Source organism: Lycorma delicatula, chromosome 1 (assembly GCF_047948215.1).
Source record: "Lycorma delicatula isolate Av1 chromosome 1, ASM4794821v1, whole genome shotgun sequence".
NCBI classification, from domain to species: Eukaryota; Metazoa; Arthropoda; class Insecta; order Hemiptera; family Fulgoridae; genus Lycorma; species Lycorma delicatula.
Window position 1 is genome coordinate 106,310,638 of NC_134455.1, and position 25,351 is coordinate 106,335,988.

General features: G+C 31.8%; 1 protein-coding gene across 2 annotated transcripts; it reads left to right on the forward strand.

Annotated features, from left to right (window-relative positions):
• Positions 1–71: 71 nt before the first annotated feature.
• LOC142320798 (NADH dehydrogenase [ubiquinone] 1 alpha subcomplex assembly factor 4) lies at positions 72–24,499 on the forward strand. 2 transcript variants are annotated; one of them, XM_075358787.1, is made up of 4 exons: positions 72–416; positions 2,337–2,428; positions 10,213–10,423; positions 23,411–23,463. In XM_075358787.1, the coding sequence occupies exons 1-4, from the start codon at positions 272–274 to the stop codon at positions 23,446–23,448; spliced, it is 486 nt and encodes a 161-aa protein (XP_075214902.1). In that variant the 5' UTR covers positions 72–271; the 3' UTR covers positions 23,449–23,463. The 2 variants fall into 2 exon arrangements, with proteins under 2 accessions (XP_075214902.1, XP_075214894.1); XM_075358779.1 differs by lacking the exon at positions 23,411–23,463 and adding an exon at positions 24,173–24,499 and having other exon boundaries at positions 83–416.
• Positions 24,500–25,351: the final 852 nt, after the last annotated feature.

The window sequence follows — 25,351 nt, forward strand, 5'->3', positions numbered from 1 at the left end:
CAAATATACTATACAATGCGGTTAGGGAACGAAGAGGAACGGTAGTATTGAACAGATGTTGTAGGTCATTTTTCAATAACAGATGTAAACTAACTTTATGGTGGTTTCTTAGTGTATTCTAAATAAATGTGATGAAATGAACTTCCTCTTCGCTACCAAACGTATCGAAATCGATTATGGGTTTTCATGTATATAATAAAAAATATAAATAAAGAACTTAGATAATAAATTTGTAAATTTTACAAATTAATACATTTTAGGGAAGGTCATCATGGGTCGACCGTTTTCATCGTTGAAACGCGAAGTTATGAACTATAATATAGAAAATAGAGCTTCAAAATTTATCTCGAAGGATAAATCCGTACCCTCACCAAAACATCCTTCAACAGTAGAACAGACCAAAATATTAAAAGAAGGTAAGAGAAATCATTCTTCTATTTAGATAAATTGCATAACTGTTATAGTATCAAAATTTCGAATTGCACTCTATTACATTTGTCTATATTCTACTATTAATGTGACATTGCAGTAATTAATATGCTTAATAAATAGAATTCATACCCTTAATTAATTGCGGCAAAATTTCTGATCTCATCTACTCAAAAAGTGAAATTCTAAATGTAAAAAAAAAAAGATGTATTTTTGCCTTATTAATAAAGATATATAGGTCGAGTCATACACAAAGTGAGCTATGAATGAGCTACTTGTTCATTTCAGCAGCGATTTTGGGGGAACAGTAGTAACGTTTCTATTACTTTTTGGTTATGATGATTACTTTCATAAATATGCTGAATTGTTTTTTTTTTACTGTGAAGAACGATTGCTGTAAAATTTATATCTAATACTGCTTCTAATAAAAAACATTATTTCCATTGTTACAAAATTTTAAGAAGTTTTACTGATAGTAGTTGTTTTTTAAAGTTTTACTGAGTTTTGTTGAATACCTTCCTTGCCCGCCTGTACATCTCCCTCCTCTTCCAAACTAGAAGATGAAGGGGTAAAAGTTTGGTCATTAAGGTAGTTGCATTGCCCAAAATGCAGTGTGCCCGTACCTGCAGCACACCTGAAGGGAGATGCACAACTCTGCCTCTTTCCAACCCAATTAACCAGAATGATGCTTAGAGCGCCACAAGACTCCGTTTTGATATGCTGGAACTCCAGATGTTGGTCATATCTGACTGATAGTTGCAGCCGTTTTTTACAACTTGATCGACATCTCACTTATCTGATAGAAATGTGGTGTTCTTATCTCTCCAGTCCCCAGAATACTTAGATGCAGAGGTAAGTTGGACTATTGTGGTACTGACCCTAAACAAAATGTGGATCAGTTTACACCTACCCAAAACTGTGTCCTCTTTGGGTATTCTTTAGCAAAAGCTGAAGCTTGATCTGCCGCAGACATTAGACAGTATTTATTGCCTCATTCCCAGTGTTATCTATAACACCTTTTTTTTTTAATCTGGTGTACCTTAACTTTCATATACTAATGTGTATTCAGATTGTGTTTGAGCCAAATTATTTGGTTCTAACAACTTATTTAATTTAATAAAAGTCTATATGATTTTTTTAACGATTTGTAAAAACTGTATTATTTTGGTAGAGATAAAGGAGATACATTCAATGTATTGTCTGTTAATATTGGTTATACTAAATAAGTAATAACTTCCTTGTGTACATCATTTTGAGTCGCTAGCTTGTTTAATATTTAACAGGCAGAACAGTATTATTTCTTAATAAACTAAAGTATGTTAAGTTAATTGCATGATACGGTTTATTTTTATTCTGTATTTAGATCGTAAAATTGACTAATTTCCATCTGATTGAATTTTTTTCAAATATTTCAGTTAAAAGTATAATGAAAAAATGTTTCCCAATTTACTTTTTTTATAGATTATTTTTTAATATTATTCTAATGAAATGTGAATGAAAACTTTACATATTTATATTATTTTATATAAATAATACTAATTACATATATGATTATTACATACATGTTATTAACTTATAGAGTATATTAATTTGCTCTATATTGTTGATAATTTGAAATTAAACTTTTTATTTCAACATTCTTAAACGTAAATAGTCATTTAGCATTCTGCATAGTGGTACTGTGGAGTGGAAAACCAACTTCAAATATTGATAGTTTATGATATTTCACTTACATTGTGGACAAATGAATGGGTTACTTTTGTTTGATTCATAATAGCCTGTAATTTAATTTTTAATTGATGAAAATGGATTTGATGGATTCTTGGTTTGTTAGTTTCTTTAAAAGTACTAAAACTTAATACATTAATAAACATTTACTGTGAATATGTTATCATTTTGTGTTACAGAATATGGTATAACTATAGAAGACGTTTCAAAGAAAGATGAAAAGTTGAATAAACATTTGAGAAACATTTATGTAGTTTCAGAAGGACCAGCTGTAAGTATATTATTATGATGGATATTTATAAAACTGGTCTAAAAAACTTTTTTGTGTAACATCAAAGACCTATTTCTAATTAGTTTTGCAGTGGAATGCAAAGTTTTTTTGTTATGAGCAATATTATTCACATCATAAAAAATGGCAAGAAAAATCCGATCACTTGTTTTAAATAAGAATATTTTTTTATGAGCATATGTTACGTTATCTTCTGTTTTATAAACAAGCAGTAGTCGCCCATCATTTCTGGCTCCCAGTGGTCTCTGTATTGGGTCTCCATGGTTCTAATATTCTGGTGGAACCCCTGTCTTTGTTCATGGCTAACTGCATAATTTTCTGGAAAGAAATCATTGTGCGAAGGTAGAAAAAAAATTTAGTTATATTTGAAATTCAAAGTCTTTGTAGGACTAAACAAGCTCTTATTGTAGGGTTTTGTAGTTTTCTTCTTTTTTTTGTATTCTGTTTCAAACATATGACTTCAATACAAAACATCCACAAACATTTCAAAATCTGCAGTGAAAACTTGACATTTTGAAAGTAAATTGCACTTAAAAAAAAGTCACACTCTACTGGTAGTTTATACAAACAAGAACAACATTCGAGTACCTCATTCACTGACCTGCAGAGTTGCCAACTGCATCATAGTGAAAATATTAAATTGTGGTAGATATTATCTATTAATCATATAGCAACATAAAAATGTGGTGCAGTAGAATCCTTTTTAATGATTATTTAATTTACAAACCAAAATGAATGATAAAAATTATAATTTGCTCTGTGTTTCTGATATACTGTTTACCAATGTAATTTAAGTACAGTATCTCTAATAGAAATTTTATACAATTTACAAGGGTCATTCAATAATTAAAGATACAAATTGCTCTGGAGCTAAAATGGTTTATTTAATTTTGTCAATATTCAACGTAATATCCAGCAGCATTAATACAATTGTCCAAACTCTGAAACAGCTTATTTATACCTGTTGCAAAAAATTGTTTGTCTTTATGTTGGAGCCAATTTAGCAAAATCTCATCATTGCCATTAAACTTTTTAACATGTAGTCCTTCTTCAGTGGAGCAAACAAATGGAAATCTGATGAGATCAAATCAGGACTAAGTGGGGGGGGGGGGAGTTAGGTAGTTTCCCAATGCAATTTAGTAATGGTTTCTCAAGTTACCTGAACTGTGTACGGCAGGCATTATCGTGAAGAAGAATGATGCCTTTCCACTGAGACCAGGACGTTTTTCAACACTGCTGACTTCACTTTGCTGATAAGCATGTCTTGGTTAAATGTGCTGTATCTGGTTTTTTGATATTCTAAAAAATCAACAAAAAGCAGGCCTTTTGCATCACAAAAGATTGTTGTTATCATGAGTTTTCCTGCTGATGTTTGAGTTCAGAATTTTTTCTTGGCAGATGAACTGCATGCTTAATCATTTTGAGGTTCATAATTTTTAATCCGTGTCTCATCACAGATTAGAATACTATACAAAAAAGCATTACTTTGCTGCTGATACTTTGGTTTCAGCTTTGTGGACATCCAAAGTCTTGTCTCCATATGGTGATCTGTCAACTCTTGGAACCCATCTTGTGCTTCTTGTTATACAGTACTTGAGCTTTGTGATAATATTACAAACTGTTCCAACTCTTTGTAATTTTTCAGCTATAATCAAAATTGTAATCTTCTTTCTTGGATGAGAGAGTCTATGCTAGTTTCAAAAACTGGACTGAAAATGCAATTAGATATTCAGGATGGTGCACATCAGCCTTTTAGGTTCAACCATCTTTAAAATCTTTTGCTCCCTAGTAAAAATTTCTGCGGTTCATACAACTTTTCTCCCTATTGCTTGGTCATATGAGAGTAAATGTTAAATGGTTTTTCACCTTCAGAAAGCAAAAATATAGAAAATTACCTGCTGTTCAACTAGTTCTCAAACTAGGGGACTCGACATATAAAATTAAATTTTTGAAGTTATAAATAAAGAAATTTTACTCAACAGCTGAAGTAGGGTTACCAACTTATTGTTCTGAAAGTATCATAATCCTCTTACCAACTGTTTGGCCTCCACAGCTGTTTGTATCTTTATTGAATGACTCTTGTATCAAGTAATAATCCATTAACAATATCAGATATTCTCATAAAATCTATAAATACAGGTGCAATGGCTTCATCATAATCTTGTCTAGCTCCCTAATTATTCAACACATACTGAATTATTGTTTCAAAATTGTGATTCAATCTGATTTCTAACTGATAGTCTTTTAAACACCATTCTTTAAGACAAGATCTCAATTGGGAATATACTACAAGTCCCAACAGTTTTTCTGTAAAGTAAGTGTATTTATAGTTCACAGGTCTAAGTTGACTTATATGTTTGCTTACAGTAGTTTTACTTCAGTTACATGCCTTGAGTAAGCTAACTCCATGATCAACATACCAATAACTAGACTATGATTTATAATATTTATTTAAAAAACTTATTATAGGATTCAAAATTTTTACTAATAGTATCAAAGGTAGGTAAGTATTTCAGTTTGTTGATTCCTATTGTTGGTTCACTTTCATTTAAGATCTTAAAATTACATAAATGTTGATGTATGATTTCATTACCGATTACAGTATTATTGTATATGGAGTATTTTTAATATTTTGCAGTCTTTGCATTACTCTTTTCATAACATTTATTCAATATACAGCCAGTTCATTAGTTTCTGAATCACCTTCAACATTAATTTTGATAATACTTGCTAAAAATTATTTTGTTCTTAGTGCTAATGATTTTTTTTTTATAGTCTTCCACATTTTATTAGATTCTTTTCCACAGTTAATAAATTCTATGTATGCAGTATTTTTTATGACTATTTTCATTCTTTCATTAAACCATTTAATCGTTTTTTCACTGCCATCATTAATTATTTTTGTCTCCCTAGGTCACTGAACACCTATTGATTTAGAATTTTTTACATACATTTTCTAGTATTATAAATGTTACTCAAGCTTTTAATCATTGGCTTTACATAATAATGAAGATATATTTTAAATCATTATTTTTAATAACTTGGGGTTATTTTTATTCATATATTTTGTTGTAGATTCATTTTCATTCCTTACAATCATGTGGTAACTAACTTTTCTTTCTACTTGATTCAACATTTTTTATATCTTTAAAAACCAAATAAATTTAGGTGGTACTAATTAGTATAACTAATTGATTCAGTAGCTGTTCGTTTTGTGTATGGTATTTTTTTTAACATATTCCCAAAGTTATTTTTGAAAATTTCTTATATTTTACTATTAAATTCACGTATGTTGTAGTTAGGAGATTTGTATATATCACCAAGAGTTTTAAAGAGACATCTACAAAGATATCAACATTTATATACCACAAGCATTTCTGTACCATTTTGAGATTTTTAACTTCATATTTTATTCCATGTCAGTTATATATATAACTACACATCCAATATGGGGATAGCAGCATCATTTTATTGAGTTTTTCATTTTTATTTTGTCTTCAATCAATTGACTGGTTTGATGCAGCTCTCCAAGATTCCCTTTCTAGTGCCAGTCATTCATTTCGGTATACCCCCTTCATACCCTATATTCCTAACAATTTGTTTTACATATTGCCTGCCGCAGGTAGGCAATGTTTGGAATATCTACCCTTCTTTCCTTTCTATCTCTTAATCTTTCCCTTCTACCTCTCCCTCCAATATTAAAGCGACTATTCCAGGGTGTTTTAATATATGGCGTATAACTCTGTTTCTTCTTTTACTGTATTTTTCAAAATGTTTCTTTCTTCATCAATTTACCGCAACACCTCTTCATTTGTCACTTTATCCACACTGTATGTTTTTTAACATTCTCTTATAGCACCACATTTCAAAAGCTTCCAATCTTTTCTTCTCAGGTACTCCAATCGTCCAAGTTTTACTTCCATATAAAGCTACACTCCAAACATTACTTTCAAAAATGTTTTCCTGATGTTTAAATTAATTTTTGATGTTAATAAATTATATTTCTGACTGAAGGCTCGTTTTGCCTGTCCTATTCAGCATTTTTATCACTCCTGCTTCGTCCATCTTTAGTAATTCTACTTCCCAAATAACAAAATTCTTCTACCTCTGTAATGTTTTCTCTTCCTATTTTAATATTCAGTAGTTCATCTAACATTATTTCTACTGCATTTCATTACTTTCATTTTGTTCTTGTTATTTTCATGTGGTAGTTATTGTGTAGGAGTTATGTTGTTCATTGTTTCTTCCAAATCTTTTTTACTCTCAACTAGAATTACTATATCATCTGCAAATCGTAGCGTCTTTATCTTTTCGTCTTGTACTGTTACTTCAGATGTAAATTGTTCTTTAACATCATTAACTGCTAGTTCTATGTAAAGATTAAAAAGTAATGGGGGATAGGGAACATCCTTGTCTAACTCCTGTTCTTACTACGGCTTCTTTCTTATGTTCTTCCGTTATTACTGTTGCTGTTTCATTCCTGTAAATGTTTGTAATCGTTCTTCTATCTCAGTATTTGAACCCTAATTTTTTTTAAATTCTGAATATTCAATCTTGTCTACGTTATCGAATGCCTTTTCAAGGTCTATAAATGCCACCAAGTATGTTGGTTTGTTTTTCTTTAATCTTTCTTCTACTATTAATCTGAGCCTTCTTAAAATTGCTTTCCATGTCCCTATACTTTTCCTGAAACCAAATTGGTGTTCTCCTAATACTTCTTCTACTCTCCTCTCAATTTTTCTGTACAGAATTCTAGTTAAGATTTTTGCTGCGTGACTAGTTAAGCTAATTGTTCTGTATTCTTCACATTTATCTGCTCCTGCTTTCTTTGGTATCATGACTATAACACTCTTTTTGAAGTCTGACGGAACTTCCCCTTTTTCATAAATATTACACACCAGTTTGTATAATCTTTCTCTATTTTTCCTGTTTAGCCTCCAGAATTTACCGTGCAGGTACTACTTCGAGGATGATATATATGAGTGTAAATGAAGTGTAATCTTGTAGTCTCAACTCAACCATTTCTGAGATGTGTGGTTAATTGAAACCCAACCACCAAAGAACACCTGTGTATCCTGCCTTTACTAGGACTTGAACACTGCAACTCTCGACTTCGAAATTGGCTGATTTGGGAAGATGCGTTCACCGCTTGATCAACCCGGTGGGTTAGTTTGTATAATCTATCTGTTGCTTCCTCACCTGCAATGAGCAGTAATTCTGTAGATATTCCATCTATTCCACGAACCTTTTTGCCATTAAAATCTTTTAATGCTCTCTTAAATTCAGAAGTCGGTATTGTTTCTCCCCTTTCATCTTCTTCGACTTCCTCTTCTTTCTGTATTACACCATTTTCTAATTCATTTTCTTCATATTATTATTCTTCAATATATTCCATCCAGCTATCGACCTTTCCTTTTGTATTATAAATCAGTGTACCATCTTTGTTTAACACATTATTAGATTTTAATATATGTACCACAAAATTTTCCTTAACTTTCCTGTATTCTCCATCTATTTTACCAATGATCATTTCTCTTTCCACTTCTGAACACTTTTCTTTAATCCACTCTTCTTTTGCTAGTTTGCACTTCCTGTTTATAGTATTTGTTAATTGTTGATAGTTCCTTTTGCTTTCTTCGTCACTAGCATTCTTATATTTTCTATGTTCATCCATCAGTTCCAGTATACTTGGAAGATTAAGTGATGTTGATATAGCTATGTAAGTCCACCTGAGCTACGCCCTTAACAACTACTGAAAAAGCTGCTGCCCTCTTTCAGGAATCATTTCTTAGTCTGGCTCAACAGATACCTCCCTGATATGGTTGCACCTTCAGTCCAGCTATTCTGTATCGCTGTGCACTCAAGCCTCTCCTCACCATCAGCAAGGTCTCATGATTTGTAGAGGGATTTTTTTTTTTAATTTAAGTAGCAGTGGTGCTTGTATGCACCATTTCACTTTGCTAACGCAAAGTAAAACAATTTTATTAATAATATTAGCCTTATAAATTTTATGAAGAAACCCATTACCATGTATTGTAATTTTTTTCATGTATTTGTGTGTAAAATTTAACATCTATCTTTATGCCAGCAGTATTTTATTTTTACTGATTATTTGAACTATTGATGAAGACATTTCTACACCCTGAAAATCAAAAATAAAGAAGGGTCAATGTACTATGTAGAACCTGTTTATATAATGTATTTTAATGCTCTTTCTTAAAATATATTAGATTACAAAGCTACATAGAAAACTTGCTGACTGAAAAACTAAACTTGTTTACATGAATTAACATTAGTAGTACAATATCTTCTCATAAGAAATATATTGTTATATTATAACAACATATACTGTTACAAATAATTACTGTTTTATATATATTGTTTCACATGTAATTTCTTCTAATACAAGTACAATTTGTTTATTTCTTTCATAATATTCAGTGCTATCATTGTTTATCTTTAATGCAGAATATTTATTATCATATTTGCTTGAAAATGTTCTATTATATTAACAGGTATCATTATTACTGTGATATTAATATTTTGGTAACATCTAATATAGGTATATAGTGATTAGGATTACGAAGTAAATGTGTATGTATGGTAAAAGCCAACCATTCTTTATAAGAATAACATCCTTTAAGCTTTTAAGAGAACTGAAAATTATCAGTGAAGGGGTAATAGAGTAATTGGCTGAACTGTTCATAATAAATACTGTTAATATTATTCAGTTTTTATTATTCAGGAAGCATTTAGCAACACAACAAACCTTTTTTTTAAATATGAATTTCATGACTTTTTTTAATTAAGGTTTTAATAAAAAGACTGATGATTGCATTGATTACAAAATTGCATTATTGATATTGTAAAACATAAATGAAGAAGTAAAAGTATCTTCCTTGTATTTTACTACTAAGATGAATTCATTAATTTGAATAATTTATAAGACAACATTATTAAGCATTTTCTGAAATACAAGGCTTTATAAAAAATAAACACAGAATTTTTAAATTCCTCGAGCTGTATAAGTCAAATTGTCACAAATTTTTTTTTTTTATTTGTACACTTGTATATTTACACATGTATTTACACTTGTAGTCATATTGGATGCTTAGTTTATGTTGGCTGTTGTAAAGGTTGCATGCGTTTTGGTAAGGTCAGTAATGACAATGTCGAAAAAGTGAAGAAAAATTTATGGACAATTGCCTAAACACTATCAGAGTCAATAAGGATTACTACCTGGAAGTTCTATGCTGTTTGCATGAAGCAATCCGAACAAAAGTCTGGATTTGTGGCGACACAATTCATGACAATTGCACCACAATAATGCACCTGCCTACACTTCACTGATTGTTCGTGAATTTTCGTCCAAAATCAACAACACTATTATGATGTCTCAGCCTCCCTATTTGCTGAACATGGCCCCCTGTGACGTCTTCCTATTCTCCAAGCTGAAAAGAATCATGAAAGACGACGTTTTGCCAACATTGAAGAGATAAAGACAATCACTGAGGGAGCTAAACTCCTTACTGGAAATTGCATTCCAGAGGTGCTTTGAATTTTGGAAAAAGCACTGGCACAAATGTATTATATTTGAAAAAAGTACTTTGAAAATGACAAATAAATATTGATGAATAAATAAAGATTTTTTTGAGGAAAACTATAATTCTGCATATTTTTTTTATCAAACTTTGTTATTATTATATTATTGTATTTATTATTATTTTTCATTTGAAATTGAATTCATGGAAAGATGTTTTTTACAGCTATCATCAGAATCAACCAAAGCATTGCCATTAAATCGTATTACCGATTGGTCCGATATGCAGTATGGTTACAGAGAGCCAGAAGTTATCCCAGCCGGAAAAATAAGTTTGAAAAGAGCCCTAGAATTATTATCAAAGTATCATGAAGGTGGTGGAAAATGGACTTATGACAATCTTGCTAAGCATTATAACCTTAATGTAAAATTTGTTGGTGAGTTTTTATTTTTATAGAATATTTCATATAAATATAAAAAAAGACAAATAATATCACTTTACTGGTGTACAAAATAATATTATTAAATAACTATTACATATATGATGCATAAGATATTTTTTTTTTAGACTGAGGCATTTTGAAATCTTAGGGTTCATTAAAAATCTAACATGAAATAAAATAGTATACATATTTGTAGAAGTACAACTATACTATAGCTTTAATGGTTTATTTTTATATTGTATTCTGATATAATGTTTGTAGAATTTCTTTATTCCAGTTCATGTAGCTTTTCTCCTTTTTTACTATTTATTCAGCATTTACAATATTCTTAGTTTTAATTTTTTTAAAGCATAAAAATTAAAAAAAAATGTAAAATCTTTTGAGGGGCAGTCAAAAAGTTAGTTTCATTAGCATAAAAAAATTCCACATAGAGAATATTTATGAAAATTTGTTTATTTGTGTGAAAGTATAATCGGAGATGTATTTTTCTAGACAATAACAAATTTTATTTAAATATTTATCATAGTATGGTAAGTTTTTCCATGCCTTTGTTGAAAAATTCCTCCCGCCTATGATAACCATTCCCCTGTCATCTTTGATGTCTTTCATTGGACCAAACATATGGAAATCACATGGCAAAAGGTCAGAACTGTAAGTAAGGTATTTGCATACTCTCACTTAAATTATGTCAGGGGGGTTTTCATGATACATGCAGAACTAGGTGTTGCATTGTCATTCAGAAATGAGTTTGTGAGTTTTGAGGATTGCTGATCTTTAATTGCCTTTCTCATTGTCTTCAAGATTTCATAGTATGATTTTACATTAAAAATTATAGAACTTATAAAAAATTAAAAAATAACCTGAAATCAGATAAAGATCCATGAATTGTTTTAATATTAATGAAAAATAATTACTATATCACTCACAACAAAATAATACCAAACAAAAAATAAAAACAATAAGCAATGAGTAATAAGAATTTGAATTTTTCAGAGTTTTTGTTTAAATTGTTGAATAACATGAATTAAAACACTCCAAACAATATCCCAGTTTTCCATCACAGTCTTTGCATTAAGAAATAACTTAACGCACGTTTCTAACTGCTTTGCTAGCCATTGTTTCCTTTAGATTTTGGTAGCAACCTGTACATATTTCTTGTTTCTTTCACCCCAGGTCGTCTGCTTAATGAATGTGTGATGAAGTCTCTTGCCCGGTTCTTTCTCTTCTGTGTTGTTGTCCATATGAACTAAACTCTTTACCAACATTCTCTTGAACTGTATTATAGTAATCTTTTTATTACCTGGAATCATGTTATAAATAACCCATGCATTAATTACTGCCACTCCAAAAACTAATTTGAATGATGGTACTTTTACTATTTCACAATCTTAAGCAAAATAGAATGGTATGATGACATCTAGTCACTAACTAACATCTACCTCTTTTTTGCGTTAATGTAGTAACGTGTTACACAACTTTACTTTTTTTCATTGGTTTTCCTTTTTTATTTTTATTAAATTGTCATGAAAATATACAGTAGTTAACATCATAACCATTTTATCACCTTAATTTTATTTTGTTTTTGTGTATCCATTTGTTGTACAAAGTTTATACAATTTTATGTCATACTTGTGGGTTTTATTTGGTAATTAGGGCGATTAATCAGTCAAATAACCAGTAATAAAAATAAAACATACATAATCACATGAGATAAAAATACAGCCAGGAATATACATAGAAAATTTATAGTTTATGACTCTATAACTAGTAAACAATAAGTAAGCAAGAACAAGCAAATAAAATGATCCAGACCTGGGCAGACGGAACCACACTTTACTAATAATTCATTAGTGTGGCTCATGACCCTGAATCCCAGAATGTATATATTAAAATATAAACATGAAAAATAAATTATAGGTTGCTATAATTTAATAAAATTATGTTAAAAATCAAAATATCATAAAAATATATACGTTGCATTGGGAGATATTTCGACCATTTCTACACCATACTAGACGGAAGATGAATTCCAGCTCCCAGGAACCGGAATAGCACCCATTAAGGTTAGAAAAATTTAACCAACCTATGGTTAAAATAATAAATTACTTTTCTATATATATTCATCAAATAAATTGATCCATTTATTATGTTTGTGATATAAAGGATGAGTTTTGTATCCCTTCATCAAAAAAGCCAGCCAGTTTTTCATATGAGGGAACAAATAGTAACTGCTCAGTGCCAGCCTCTGGGGCTGTATGCTGGATGATCAAAAATTTCCCATCCAAACTTTCCCAAAAGTTCTTGAGTTTGGTGATCTATGAACATGCATTGTTATTGATCAAGATCTCAGAAGTCAATATGCCATGTCGCTTGTTTTTTATTGCTCTCCATAGATTTTTTAGGGTCTACAAAATTACACTTCTGTATTTATTGTACCACCAAGCTCCATGAATTCAAACAAAAATTATCTCTTTTCTGTTCCAATAAAGAGATAATTTGTTTTTTTGAAAGATATTTTGGAATCCATTGAGCACAAAACCTATAATAATCCAACATTTTGTCACAACTTCATACAAAAGACTATGTGAAATTTTCAGAAATTGAAACGAAAACGCTCTGTATTGGTAAAGCACGATTAGTATGAATTTTTTCATCAACTTTTACAACCAGTTCATTAGACAAAACACTAGGCTGAACACAGTTTTTCATTGTGAACTTTTGAGTGGCAATTTTTAAACATGCTACACCACTGGCTTATTGCACCTTCACTCATTACATCTTTCTCATAAACATCATAGGAAAATGTAAGTTACTTTCTGAATAGCCCTAATGCAAACATGCATGTGTGCATGCATGTGCTTACATACACACAGTATGTCTTAAAGGCTTTGTATTTAAAGTCTGGGAAGTGATTGTTTATGTATATATAATGAAAAAACCTAAAAATATAGTCAAAAACTTTCTTTTTTATCTGTTTGTGTTTGTTTTTTTTTTTTAGAAAAAAATTGCACATAAATTCATTAATATAGTGCAGTCATGTTTTAAAATTTCCAAAAATTGCAGCTTTTTTAACTTCTAAATCATTAATACATCTGCAGAGTTTTATCAAATTATGTTGTATAGGATAAAATCTTAAGCATTTTATTATGTACAAAATAACAGTATATTTATACTAGATAATTTATTTTTATATTTGATATTTATTGAACTATTTGATTCCATACTTTTCTTACAGTTCTAGATTTCCTAAAATATATGAATAAGGTGATAGCTGATGATTTCTGGGAAATGTTGAATTAACAAGATTACTTTGGAAAATTGGTGGAATTTAAAAAAAAATTGTTGCTCTATTCCAGTTGTTACAATTTATATTACAATTAAATAATTATAACATAAAATTAATTTTATATTATGTCATGTAATTTATAAGTGTGTGGCAGCAGTTTTAAAAATATTAATTTTTGAGTCTCTATAACATTAACACATTATCATGTACTTGTTGAACAGTGTGAGTTGATTGTTACATAATTGCTGAAATATGACATGCAGTTATTAAATGCATCCATATTTCTATAATTATTGAAATTGTAATTATCAAGAAGTCAGGTGTTTTTACTAAGAGGCTTTTCCTTTCTGAATTTGCCTCAATATCAAATATTTTGCTGCAATCCCTCATTGTCTTTGAGAAATGAGACTTGTGACTTAATAACACAACACAGGAAGGCCATAATATCACTGTTGCAATTTGAAATCTGATATTGCAGAAAAATATTTTTGAATATCATCCTGAAGCCAGCAGCAATATGAAAGAATCTTGACAGTTTAGAGTAATGTGCTAATAATTGCAAAGCAGTAATATTTGATCAGCTGTTACTTGCTATAATGTTCAGTATGTCCATTCTCACTTACTGCCTGATAATGCTTTTGTAGATTTATCAATAGTAGATTTTCCAAAAGTGTGTCAACCCTGATATTTTTTTTTCAAGATTTCTTTGTACAGATAAATTTCATTTCACTAGGACTGCTGCTATTGTTAACTTAATTGCATTTGCATATTTTTTCCTCTTAAGGCAAAAATAGTAGGCCATGTTTAGTTTTTTGGAGAAAATTGTATGCTTTAAGGATGTATCTATTTTTATGCAAAATGAATTATTTGTGTTTGATGGGGCTTTAGTTCACCTGCTAATTAACACTTAAATATAATGTTTACTATTGATGAATTGGTCTAGAAGGGCCAGTTTCATTGTCAGCAAAATCCCCTCTCCATAACTCATGAAGTTTTTATTTGTTTGAAAACATAAACAGACTACATAGTCTGTTTATGTTATAAGACCCTAGCTTATTCCATTCTAGTGTAGATTGTCGAACACACAGGATTATCATCACTGAAGGTTTTGAGATAATACTATGAGCATTTTTAAAAGTGTTATATCTCAAGTTATACACTTTTAAAAGTGTTATATGCCTCTGTGCATATACCTTAAGTGAAGACCATCAAACAAAAAACATTTTTGGACATATGTTGTAGAATTCTTTTTGTTTAAAAAATCACTTCTTATCAGTTTCATAAAGTTTTTAAAACATTACTGTTTCTGAATGTTTGTGTATAGTTGAACTTGTTAAATAAACACCAATTTACCTAATCCCTACAACGTTTGTATGGCATAACAATTTTTCATTTACCTATTGAGTTAAAAGTACTTGCATTGCATGTTTTTTAAATCAAAATCTTTGCTCTTTACAGTGCCTTTTTTGACCTTTTCTGTCAAAGTGTGTATTACTTTTTTAATGTGTAAGCAAACAAATATTATTTTAAATGTGTTGTATTTTATTAAACTTTAGCTACTTTAATGTTTTTCATGTCATTTATAATCATTGTAAAAGAAAAGAAAGAAACCTTTAGAAAGTTAAGAAATAATCTTACATTTAATTTAAATGTAAGGAAAGACAGACCTTTTTTTTGACTATTCCTTACCCCTGGTACCAGTCTCACTTTGAAAAAAGCAATTCACGTTCCCAGGGGGTGCCTTTGCTTTTAACTCACCAGGCAGCTCTGCTGGACCCAGCTAAAAACAAATCTCCAGCATTGTCACCCTTACGCCTTACTAAATATTTTTTACCCCAACCTCTCCTCCCCTGGAGTCCTCGTCCAATCATTGGGAGTGGGGCACCTCAGCATCCCACCCCTCATGGACGGAGCTGTCCACCCTTCCTCTACTCTTAACACCCCAATGTCCTCTTCGTCGGTGTCATCTTCCAACTCTTCCTGAGCTTTTTCCTCATGATGGTAATGAGCATCTTGCTAATGATTTCCCAGTTTCGCCTCCTGAAAAGCATCGCTTCCACCAAATTCTCAGGTGCCAAAATACCAATAGTGGCGATCACCTCATGCCTTGTCTCTTCCCATACATAGTTATTAAAAGAACCATGGCCAGATAACACTTGGGTGATTTCAAATGTTAACTCACCGTACCTTCTCAACAGCCATGACCCAATCTGCAGAATAAGATGTTTGGTCCACCTCCCCTTCGTTGACCTGTCCCATCTAACCTGCCACTTTTCAATTGTTTCCCTCTTTGCCTGGCTCTTTGGCACACCCAATGATCTTGCCACAACTTCCTCCACAACTAGATCTAATGGCGGTAAAGCCGAAATCACCAAGACCACGTCTGTCGAGACCGTCCTATATGTCTGGGAAACTCCAATTGCAAGCAGCCGCAGGAAAGTCAAAATCTTAGACCTGACCACCTGCGTTACCAAGGCTCTACTGCAGGCAGGAACTGCGTAAAGGCCAACGGACCTAGCCATCGCTGCCAACACACTTTTTGATGAGCTAGGTCCTCCAATCCTTCATATCAATCTTGAGACAGCAGCCACCATCTTACTTCCCTTACTGACAGCCTCGACTACGTGAGGGTGAAAAATTTTTTTATCATAGAGCTGGACTCCAAGATACTTTACCTTAGGCACAGACAGAAATGTCAAAGCCTCGTACTGTGAGCTTTATTCTATCCAGTCTCCTCCTCCCTACCATGACAACAAGATGTATGTCTTCTCCATAGCAAAGGAGAGGCTCCTCAACCTCAACAACTCCTTTGCCATATCAACGGCCCAATTCATTCTTGCTATCACCTCCTCTTCCGTGTTGGCGAGAAAACAACTAGCAAAAGATCATCTACAAACCCAGTTGCATACACACATCCAGGTACTCCAACCACAAAAGCCCGTCATAGGCAACGTTCCACAACACTGGATCTATGACGGACCCCTGGGGCACTCCTTCCTCCATCTGTACCTCTAATGGAACTTCCTTCCACACATCCAATCACAGATCTCCCAGAGAAATAAATCTTCACTGACCATAGGACATATGGTCTCACTCTTCTTCGCCTAAGCTCCTGGAGGACCCACCTGAACGGCAGTGAGCTGAAGGCATTGGATACTTCCAACAACACTACCGCCAGGATGGCACTTGTCCTCCAGGTTCCATTGGCCACCTCGTCTACCAGATGCATAACCCTATTCTAGACATCAGTGGTGTTACACCCCTTACAAAAACCAAATTGGAAGTCGTTTAATCCTTCTCCAGTCTCAATCTCCTGGTTGTGTCGCACAGTTAGCATTCTCTCAAAAAGCTTGGCCAGTCCACTCAACAGACACAACGGTCTATACCCTGCAGGATCATCCTCCTGCCTGCCGCCCTTCCTCAGAAGCACCAAGCGGGCCACCTTCCACCTCTGTGGGATCGCCCCATCAAACAATATCTGATTGAAAGCAGCAAGTACTTCCTCGGGCAACACAATCATCACTAGGGCGACCACCTCACTGGGTAATCCGTCCATGCCCAGGCTTATCTTCTTGCTGATTTTAATTGCAGTACCATGCAACTCCGCAAGCGTAAAAGGTGGAATATCCACCGCAGCAATTTCCTCATATGCCTCCTGCAGCCACCTAGGAAACAATACTCCAACGCAGTCCTCAAGCAGATGTCCTCTTCTCTTCACCCAGGGAAAGACAGTCTTGTCTTTTCACATTTTAAAATGGGTTAATATTCACTTTGTTGATGACCCCCGTTACCCCTTTAGAATGAAATTTTTTTTAGAAGATTTTCTTTTTCATTTTTAGGAAGTAAGTACCATTGCAGTTTTCATCAATACATTATTTTACCCTTTATAATTTATTTAACAGTACGTGTGAATATAAAAACACCATAGAAAAAAATTTAATAATTTCTTCATTTCCAAATAATACTGGCGAATGTATAATTCTGCAATATTTCTTGAATTAAATGTTATTGGTTAAATATTTAATGAATTTTAATTCTTTAAACATTTAACTACTTAATGAAGTGTGCGAATACATTTACTTTCAGTAAATTTTTAGTTTTCCCCTTTTGTTGTCCCAAATCATTATTGTTTTCTATTAATTTTTATTATTGTAAGTTATATTTATTAACAGACTTTAAAAAAGGAGGTTGTCATTCAACTATTCTTTTTTTTTAATATATGTTACATAATACCTCCGACGTTAGTAAACAGATTTTGATCATTTTTTTTCTAATCGAAAGCGTATACTTTCAGAATGGTCCCGTAAATTTTAACCAAATCTGTGGAAAAAATACCAAAAAAGCCAAATAGCTTGACACCCTTAGCCGCTGACTACTTGCACAAGTACAATGTTTCTATCTGTTCCTTTTATGATTAGGTTATTAATAAGTCTATATTATTATCATTGTTTTTAATCTCCGTGGAAATATTCATAGCCTTCTTTCTCTATTTTTCTTACTTAAACAATTATTCCTTTTTTTTCTTGACTACTTTTTTCTAAATTCATATAAATATTAAACCTTCATTTAATATTTACATAAAATTGTGAAAAAGTGTATAATTGCAAAATTATAATATAATGTATATTATTTAAATATTTATGTTATGCAATAATAAATTCTAATTTTGTAATAAAAGTTCTAATTGTGCTATATTAAATAAATACTCGTACAGCATGCTCCCAACTGACATCACCCTGTATGAAGCGAGAGTTAAATATTATAATTTTGTGATACATAATATTCTGTAGTCATTATAAGCACTTTTTTTAAGCTGGTACTTGCAAACCTTATCCAAATGTCTACTCGCAATAATGAAACTTATAAATTGGATAGATTGGCGCAACCTCATCATTTCTGTCAGAGCTTTCTCATCATGTGGTCTATTTAATAACTTAGTTGGATCCAAATTAGACAAGACAATGCCCTCTAAAGTTTTAATTCAACTAAGAGCGACATAAATCTGCTCCTTTGAAAGCTTTTTCTTGCTGAGGTCCATTTCTGCCCTGTCAAGAGTTGTACCCTGTAGTTTGTAACAGTTCCAACCCAGCTTAATATTACAAGTAGCATTCTGCATTTGATATCTCAGTATCCCTTTGTCGCTTGGAATGTTGTACAAACTGGTAAAATGGCTACGCAGACATCTTTCATTCTAAGACCAATAGTCTCATCATAAAATTTTATGAGTACAGCATCTGGTAACTCTTCTTCCTCATTTCCTCATATATCAAGCCAAGGTGGTGAGAACATTGCTCTTCGTTTCGTTAGACAAACGTTTGTGTATTAAACTGACACAATGACCATGACTCTACACTTTCATTCCATAAGAATTGGCTGTTGTATGTTCTCATGTGTGAGATATTCTCATTGTTGAAAATGTCTCTGCAGAAATATTCATGGCATTTTTTCCATTTTGGCTTAAACAATCATTCTTTTCTTGGAAACTTTCCTTTAAATGTTGCTGTTTCATTTGAGCAGCGTGGTTAGTAGGCCTACCCATATTTTAATTATATAATTTTTTATATATATATATATATATATATATATATGTATGTATATTGGTCAACATATAACAAAAACTGCCTTTCAACTAAAACAAAACTTAAACATTATAAAACTGTAGTTCAGCCAGAAGTCACCTACAGAAGCGAAACCCTTTTCAAAATCACTCAGAAAAACCGAATTGATAAAATTCTGAAAATAGAGAGGAGAATTGTCAGAACGTGTATCAATAAAAAAACACCAAAAAGAAGGCCAATGGTGGATTGCGCCAAATGAGGTGCTGTATTGAGAAATAGAGCCATACTGATACTATGCGGAAAAAAAGAATTTCTTTCTTTGGTCATCTCATAAGGACACCGGAAACAAGACTGTCAAGAAATATCATTGAAAAGCTCTGGTTCCAAAAACTAGAAGTAGGATGGATCAAAGAAATTAGAGAAGATATGAAAGAATTGAGAATTTCCCTGACTGACCTACAGAATAAAACTGGAAAAATTACAAAGCTAAAAGACAAAACATTAGATTTAAACAAAAGACAGACAAACGACAAAATACAACGAAGAGGGTGTTTACAGATGAAGAAAAGAAAGCAAGATCTGAACGGATGAAGAAATACTGGGCAGCTCGGAAGAGTAAAATAGCACGCTTTTCTCAGAAAAGATGTAACTAAAATTGACTTAAATGGTCTCATGTTGGCCGTAAAAGCGTAATAATAATAATATATGTATATAATATATTGTAGTTATAATATATATATTGCTAGATACCACTACAAATTGAGAAATAAAATACTTTGTAAAAAATAAAAACATACTTCAAAAAATAATACTAAAAAGTTACAAATAGTTGTATTTTTATTTATTAATTAAAGTAATAGTATTTACAACAAATAACTATTTTTGAATTCTGTGCTAGTCAGCAAAAGTTAAATAAAAAAAGAACCTATTTATATAATACAAATCCTATTTCAAACAATGCAAAATTGGTAATAGAAGTTTTATTATGATAAAATGAGATCTACAAAAATATAATACAACAATAAAATGTGACATACAAGAATTGGATATAAGAATACTTTATATGGATGCTTAGGTACATACATTATCACCAAATACATATGCCTTTTTGCAAATTCAAGATGAGGGATGATCATGAGATGCTCTCTTTCTTATGCTCTTGAGATCCCATTTTACATGTGGAATGCTCTCTTTTATATGCTCTTGAGATCCCATTTTACATGTGGTAATCCACCGCCATAGCAGTAAGTGAGATACTAACTTTACGTAACTTTTGTTTAATTTGTGTTGGCTGTTACAGACTTCTTTCTTTTTTCTGTTTAGCCTCTGGGTAACTACTTTTCAGACAATACGTATGAGGATGATATGTATGAGTGTAAATGAAGTGTAGTCTTGTACAGTCTCAGTTCAACCATTCCTGAGATGTGTGGTTAATTGAAACCCAACCACCAAAGAACACTGGTATCCACGATCTAGTATTCAAATCCGTGGCTGTTACAGACTACAAAAATTATATGTAACTTTTTAGTACTACAGGGTGATTTTTTAGTCCTGTTACCCAATTGTTAATGTCTGGTAATTTTTTTCTAAGAAAGGGAAATTTTGTTTTGTGACATGAAGTTGGTAGCGGTACTCAACCGATATGATATGGCAGTGTGAGGTGATTCTCCTTGAGCTGTGTAAACGTTTGTGCCATTTCCGGTTGTGTTACAAACAGTATGTCTTTTACCATAGAACAAGTTTTTATTCTTGAACAATATTTTGCTACGAAATCGTATGCGAGTGTAAAAGAATCATTTCAAATTAAATTTGTTGGTGTTCCTCCACCAGAAAAAATGTAAATTTCTAGGCTAGCAAACCGATTTCGAGAGACAGGTAGTGTTTGCAACAGAAAACATAGTGGTCAACCAACTCGCTTGACAGATGATGTTTTAGAGAATGTGAAAACAAGATTGCTCAATTCTCCACGGAAAAGTTTACGAAAACTTTTCACGCAAGTTGGTTTGTCATATTCAAGTCTTCAGAAAGCTGCTAAAAAATTGAAATTGTATCTGTATCATGTACGATTAGTCCAAGAGCTTCAGCCTCCAGATTTAAACAAGCGATTGCAATATTGCTGTTAGTTTAGGTCTCTCGTAAATGATAACGAAATCTAATTTTTAAACACAGTGTTCTTTAGTGATGAAACTTGGATCCATCTTGATGGTTATGTGAACAGTCAAAACTGTTGAATTTGGGTGGTTGAAAATCCTAACGCTTTACAAGACAAATCTATACATCCTGAAAAAATTGGTATGTGGTGTGTGATATCTCGTCATCGTATAGTCGGACCCGTATTCTTCGAACAGACAGTAAATGGTGAAGTATACAGGAATATTGTGCGCCAATTTGTGTCCCTCATGGAACCTCAAGAACGGTATTACTGGTTTCAGCAAGACCGCGCTACATGCCACACGTCTCGAGAAACCATGGATTTTCTGCAAGAGTTCTTTGATGATCGAATAATAAGCAAGGGCTTATGGCCTCCAAGGTTCCCAGACCTCACATCTCCTGACTACTTTTTGTGGGGCTATATTAAGTCCGAGGCCTTCAAAAACAATCCTCACAGTATTAATGAACTTAAAGTCAATATTACAGACTTAATCACGAATATTTCCAATGCAACTCTTTTAGCAGAAAAAGTTTTCTGCTAATATGCGGAAAAGAGTCTGTGCATGTATAACCGCAAGGGGTGGGCATTTTGAGCATATTCTTTAAAAATTTTGAAAGTAATAACTTTTTATTAAATCTCTTTTGTAAGTAACAAATACATTTTTTTATTCCACCTAAATTTACCCTTCTTAAATTACATTTAAGATTGGATAACAGGACTAAACAATCATTCTGTATTAGTTTTTGATGCCAGTTCTTATTTTTATTTTTTATAAATTATTTTATTTATTGTATTGTATTGTGAGGGTAGTTTGATAAATAAAGTAAGTAGAAAAAGACAACTTATGTTGCGGTTGAATTGTATTTATTTTTCAATATAATATTCTTTTACCTTGACTGAGTTCAAGGCCACTATGCCATTTTTATGCAATCATTTGTCCATCTTTTTAAAATACCCATTCATATCATAAATCATATTGTTGTCACCAGAAAGTTTCTTTTCTCAAAGTCTTATCTTAAGGTTTCTGGAGTATTTTGAATCTCATACAGCAAATCTGTTGAGTAGGACAAATGTGATAGCAGTTTGAACCTTAACTTAACCATTACAACTGCTGAAATATAAATCAATAATTTTGTCTTGACGAAAAAGCACTTTTTCTTGGCGGCGAATTGCTGAGGTCTGGTGTTCTTGATTTCATTGCTCAGCCATTGCAATAAATTGTCTTAAATTTTACAGTTGATTATTTTTTTCTTTTTTAAGATAGTTGATTAAAAATATGCCATTTGTGTCCCCCCCAAAAAAAAAAAAACGATGGCCACTGACTGATTTCTTTACTGATATTTTGCTTCTTGGGGTCCATTGTTTTGAATCTTTCTTTGACAAAGGTGTTGGGTGATCAGCCCATGTTTCATCACAAATTGTTATGAATTTTCAAACAATTTTTTTGGCTTCATTTGCTGTTAAGCTCTTAGTTGAATCATCCATATAAACAAGTTTTTGTTAGAATTGAGCAAATACAGTAGCGTGCAAAGTTTCTTCATACTCAACATTTATATTTTGGAAGTTGTGCGCAAATCCAGTTAAGATGCTTACAATCTTCATAAGGTGTATCTTTCGCTCAACTGTAGTTTGCTAGAACAATTTTACCAATTTTTGTGTTAATTTCTTTGTTTATCACTTCATTTGTGTGTCTACTAGTTGTGTTCATCTTCACAGCTTATTTGAACTCATCAATCCATGTGTAAACAGTTTTAAATGATGTTGCTCATTTAAGACCTCTTGGTGACAGATTCAGCAAGACGTGTGTCTATCTTATTTTTTATTTAGGTAGCAGTTTTTCCTTTTAAAAATTAAAATTTTATGCTTGTACAAACTTCCATTTTCTCAATTTTACCAAAAATCAAGTCACAAAATCTTTTTTAGTGAACAGTAAAAAAAACTCAGTAATATAGTAACTAATATTTAGTATTTGATCATTTTGACAGTGGAAGAAAACAGAGCTGATTTGTTGCTAATTGCTTAATGTGAGGGCTATCTGGTAAGTACATCTTAACTACATCACTTTTATACATCTACTTTTCTACATAATTGTCATCTAAATTAAGGCACTTAATTTGGCACTTGAAAATGCTGTGTTGCTATCCATTTCTAGTATTCACGATCATTTTTTGGAAAAAGTGATAATCACTGGGAGCCAAATCAGAGCTATATGGGAGATTGTTAAACAATTCCAATCTGAAACTGTCAATTTGGCATTGAATGTGTACTGTAGTTTGCAGACGAGTGTTGTCACGAAGAAAAATTATGCCTGAACTTGGCATGCCACGTCATTTGTTTTGTATGGCCCTTCTCAATTTCTCAGTCTCGCAGTAAGTTTCATAGTTAATTGTCATGCCTCTTTCCATAAAATCAACGCAGTTTTTTGAAAATGACAAGAAGTTACTTACCTGGCTTAATTCACTGGTGGCAGAGTTTTATAACAAGAGTATTCAAAAACTTAACAGATATGACTAGTACCCTAATTTGGATGCCAGTTATGTAGAAATGTAGCTATAAGAGATGTATCTAATCAGTTGTTTTTTATCCATTTGTCATTTTTTAATAACACATCGGAAGTTACTTTCCAAGTAGCCTTTGTAACAAAGATTTAACTGCTGCCATCTGTAGTCATTATTCTGAATACGTCAAATTATGGTACAAGACTAAAGAGATTTTGTTTTTAATTTGGTTTTTCCTTTTTATTACAGAAACACTTGTTGATCGGTATAGAGTACTTGAATTGCATTTACCAACACAAGAGGTGAAAGAAAAGTCAAAAGATAAACCAAAAATGTATGCGAAAAAGGTTCAGATGCAGCTAGCTTTACAAAATATACATAAATTAGGCTTAATATCAACAAAGAATAAACAGAAGTCCATATTGCCACCACCTCCTATTGAAGAAATAAAACCAACTTAAGCATGAATAGTTATTACAACCTGTAGATAAATCTTTGCTATTAATTTCATATTTATAAAATTACAGTATAATTTACAAATTGATTCTGATAAAGTTTATCATTGTTTAAACTAAATTATGTTTTATTATTTTTAATTCTCATGCAGTGGTTTAGTCTTACTTCAAGTTTTGAGTGGATACCACATTACTTACTCGGCTGCTATAAGTCAGTATGAATTTAAAGTGCCAAAATGTTTACTGTTTATTGAATGCTTTAGCAGTCATATTGTATTGTAATGAAATTAGTAAATATTTTATTATCAATATAAATGCATTTAAACGTCATTTGACGAATTGTATACTACCAATTGGGTTGGTATACTACACCATGAATAAAAAAGGAACTGGTCCCTACATTTACCTTGATTGATAAGTAGAAAGTCATGCTAACAACTAGAACAGAGCAGTATTAAAAAAACTGTAGAATTTTTTAAAGAAATGAAGTTAAATTTCACACAAAAATTTAAAAATTGTAAGTATGAAAAAACCCCTTTTGGCATGCTGGAAGGCAGAGGTAGATTTCATTGGTGCTAAGTAGGGGATAAAAAAGATTTCTACCTTAAAGGTAAGAAATACTTCAAATTTACTCAATAAAACAACGGTTGCATATGAAAAAAGTTTCACATGTTTAGCATATAACAAGCCCGATCTTACAATTCCAACAATATTTTGGTCATCATGTGCCGTAAGGTGAATCATATCAAAAATTGTTTCAGACTAAAGTTTTAGGTAATGTTTAAAGAACTAACGACCACTTTAAACCAATTTGATACTGTGCCTGATTTGTTTTTTTCTTCAAAAACACATTTTTTCCACCGTCTGGGCCAATGGTTGAATTAATCAACCTATGTAATATTATGTTGATGTCACCAGTCAGATATCAAAAAACTTTACTTTGATAAGTTTTCGGCCCTTATCCAAAAAATAG

What these genes read in the sequence shown, in the direction of transcription:
- LOC142320798 (XM_075358779.1), top strand. Translation starts at nt 272, where the DNA reads ATGGGTCGACCGTTTTCATCGTTGAAACGCGAAGTTATGAACTATAAT. An exon ending in GACCAAAATATTAAAAGAAG is followed by an intron (nt 417 to 2,336) that starts GTAAGAGAAATC and finishes TTTGTGTTACAG; the next exon opens with AATATGGTATAACTATAGAA. An exon ending in CCTTAATGTAAAATTTGTTG is followed by an intron (nt 10,424 to 24,172) that starts GTGAGTTTTTAT and finishes TTTTTATTACAG; the next exon opens with AAACACTTGTTGATCGGTAT.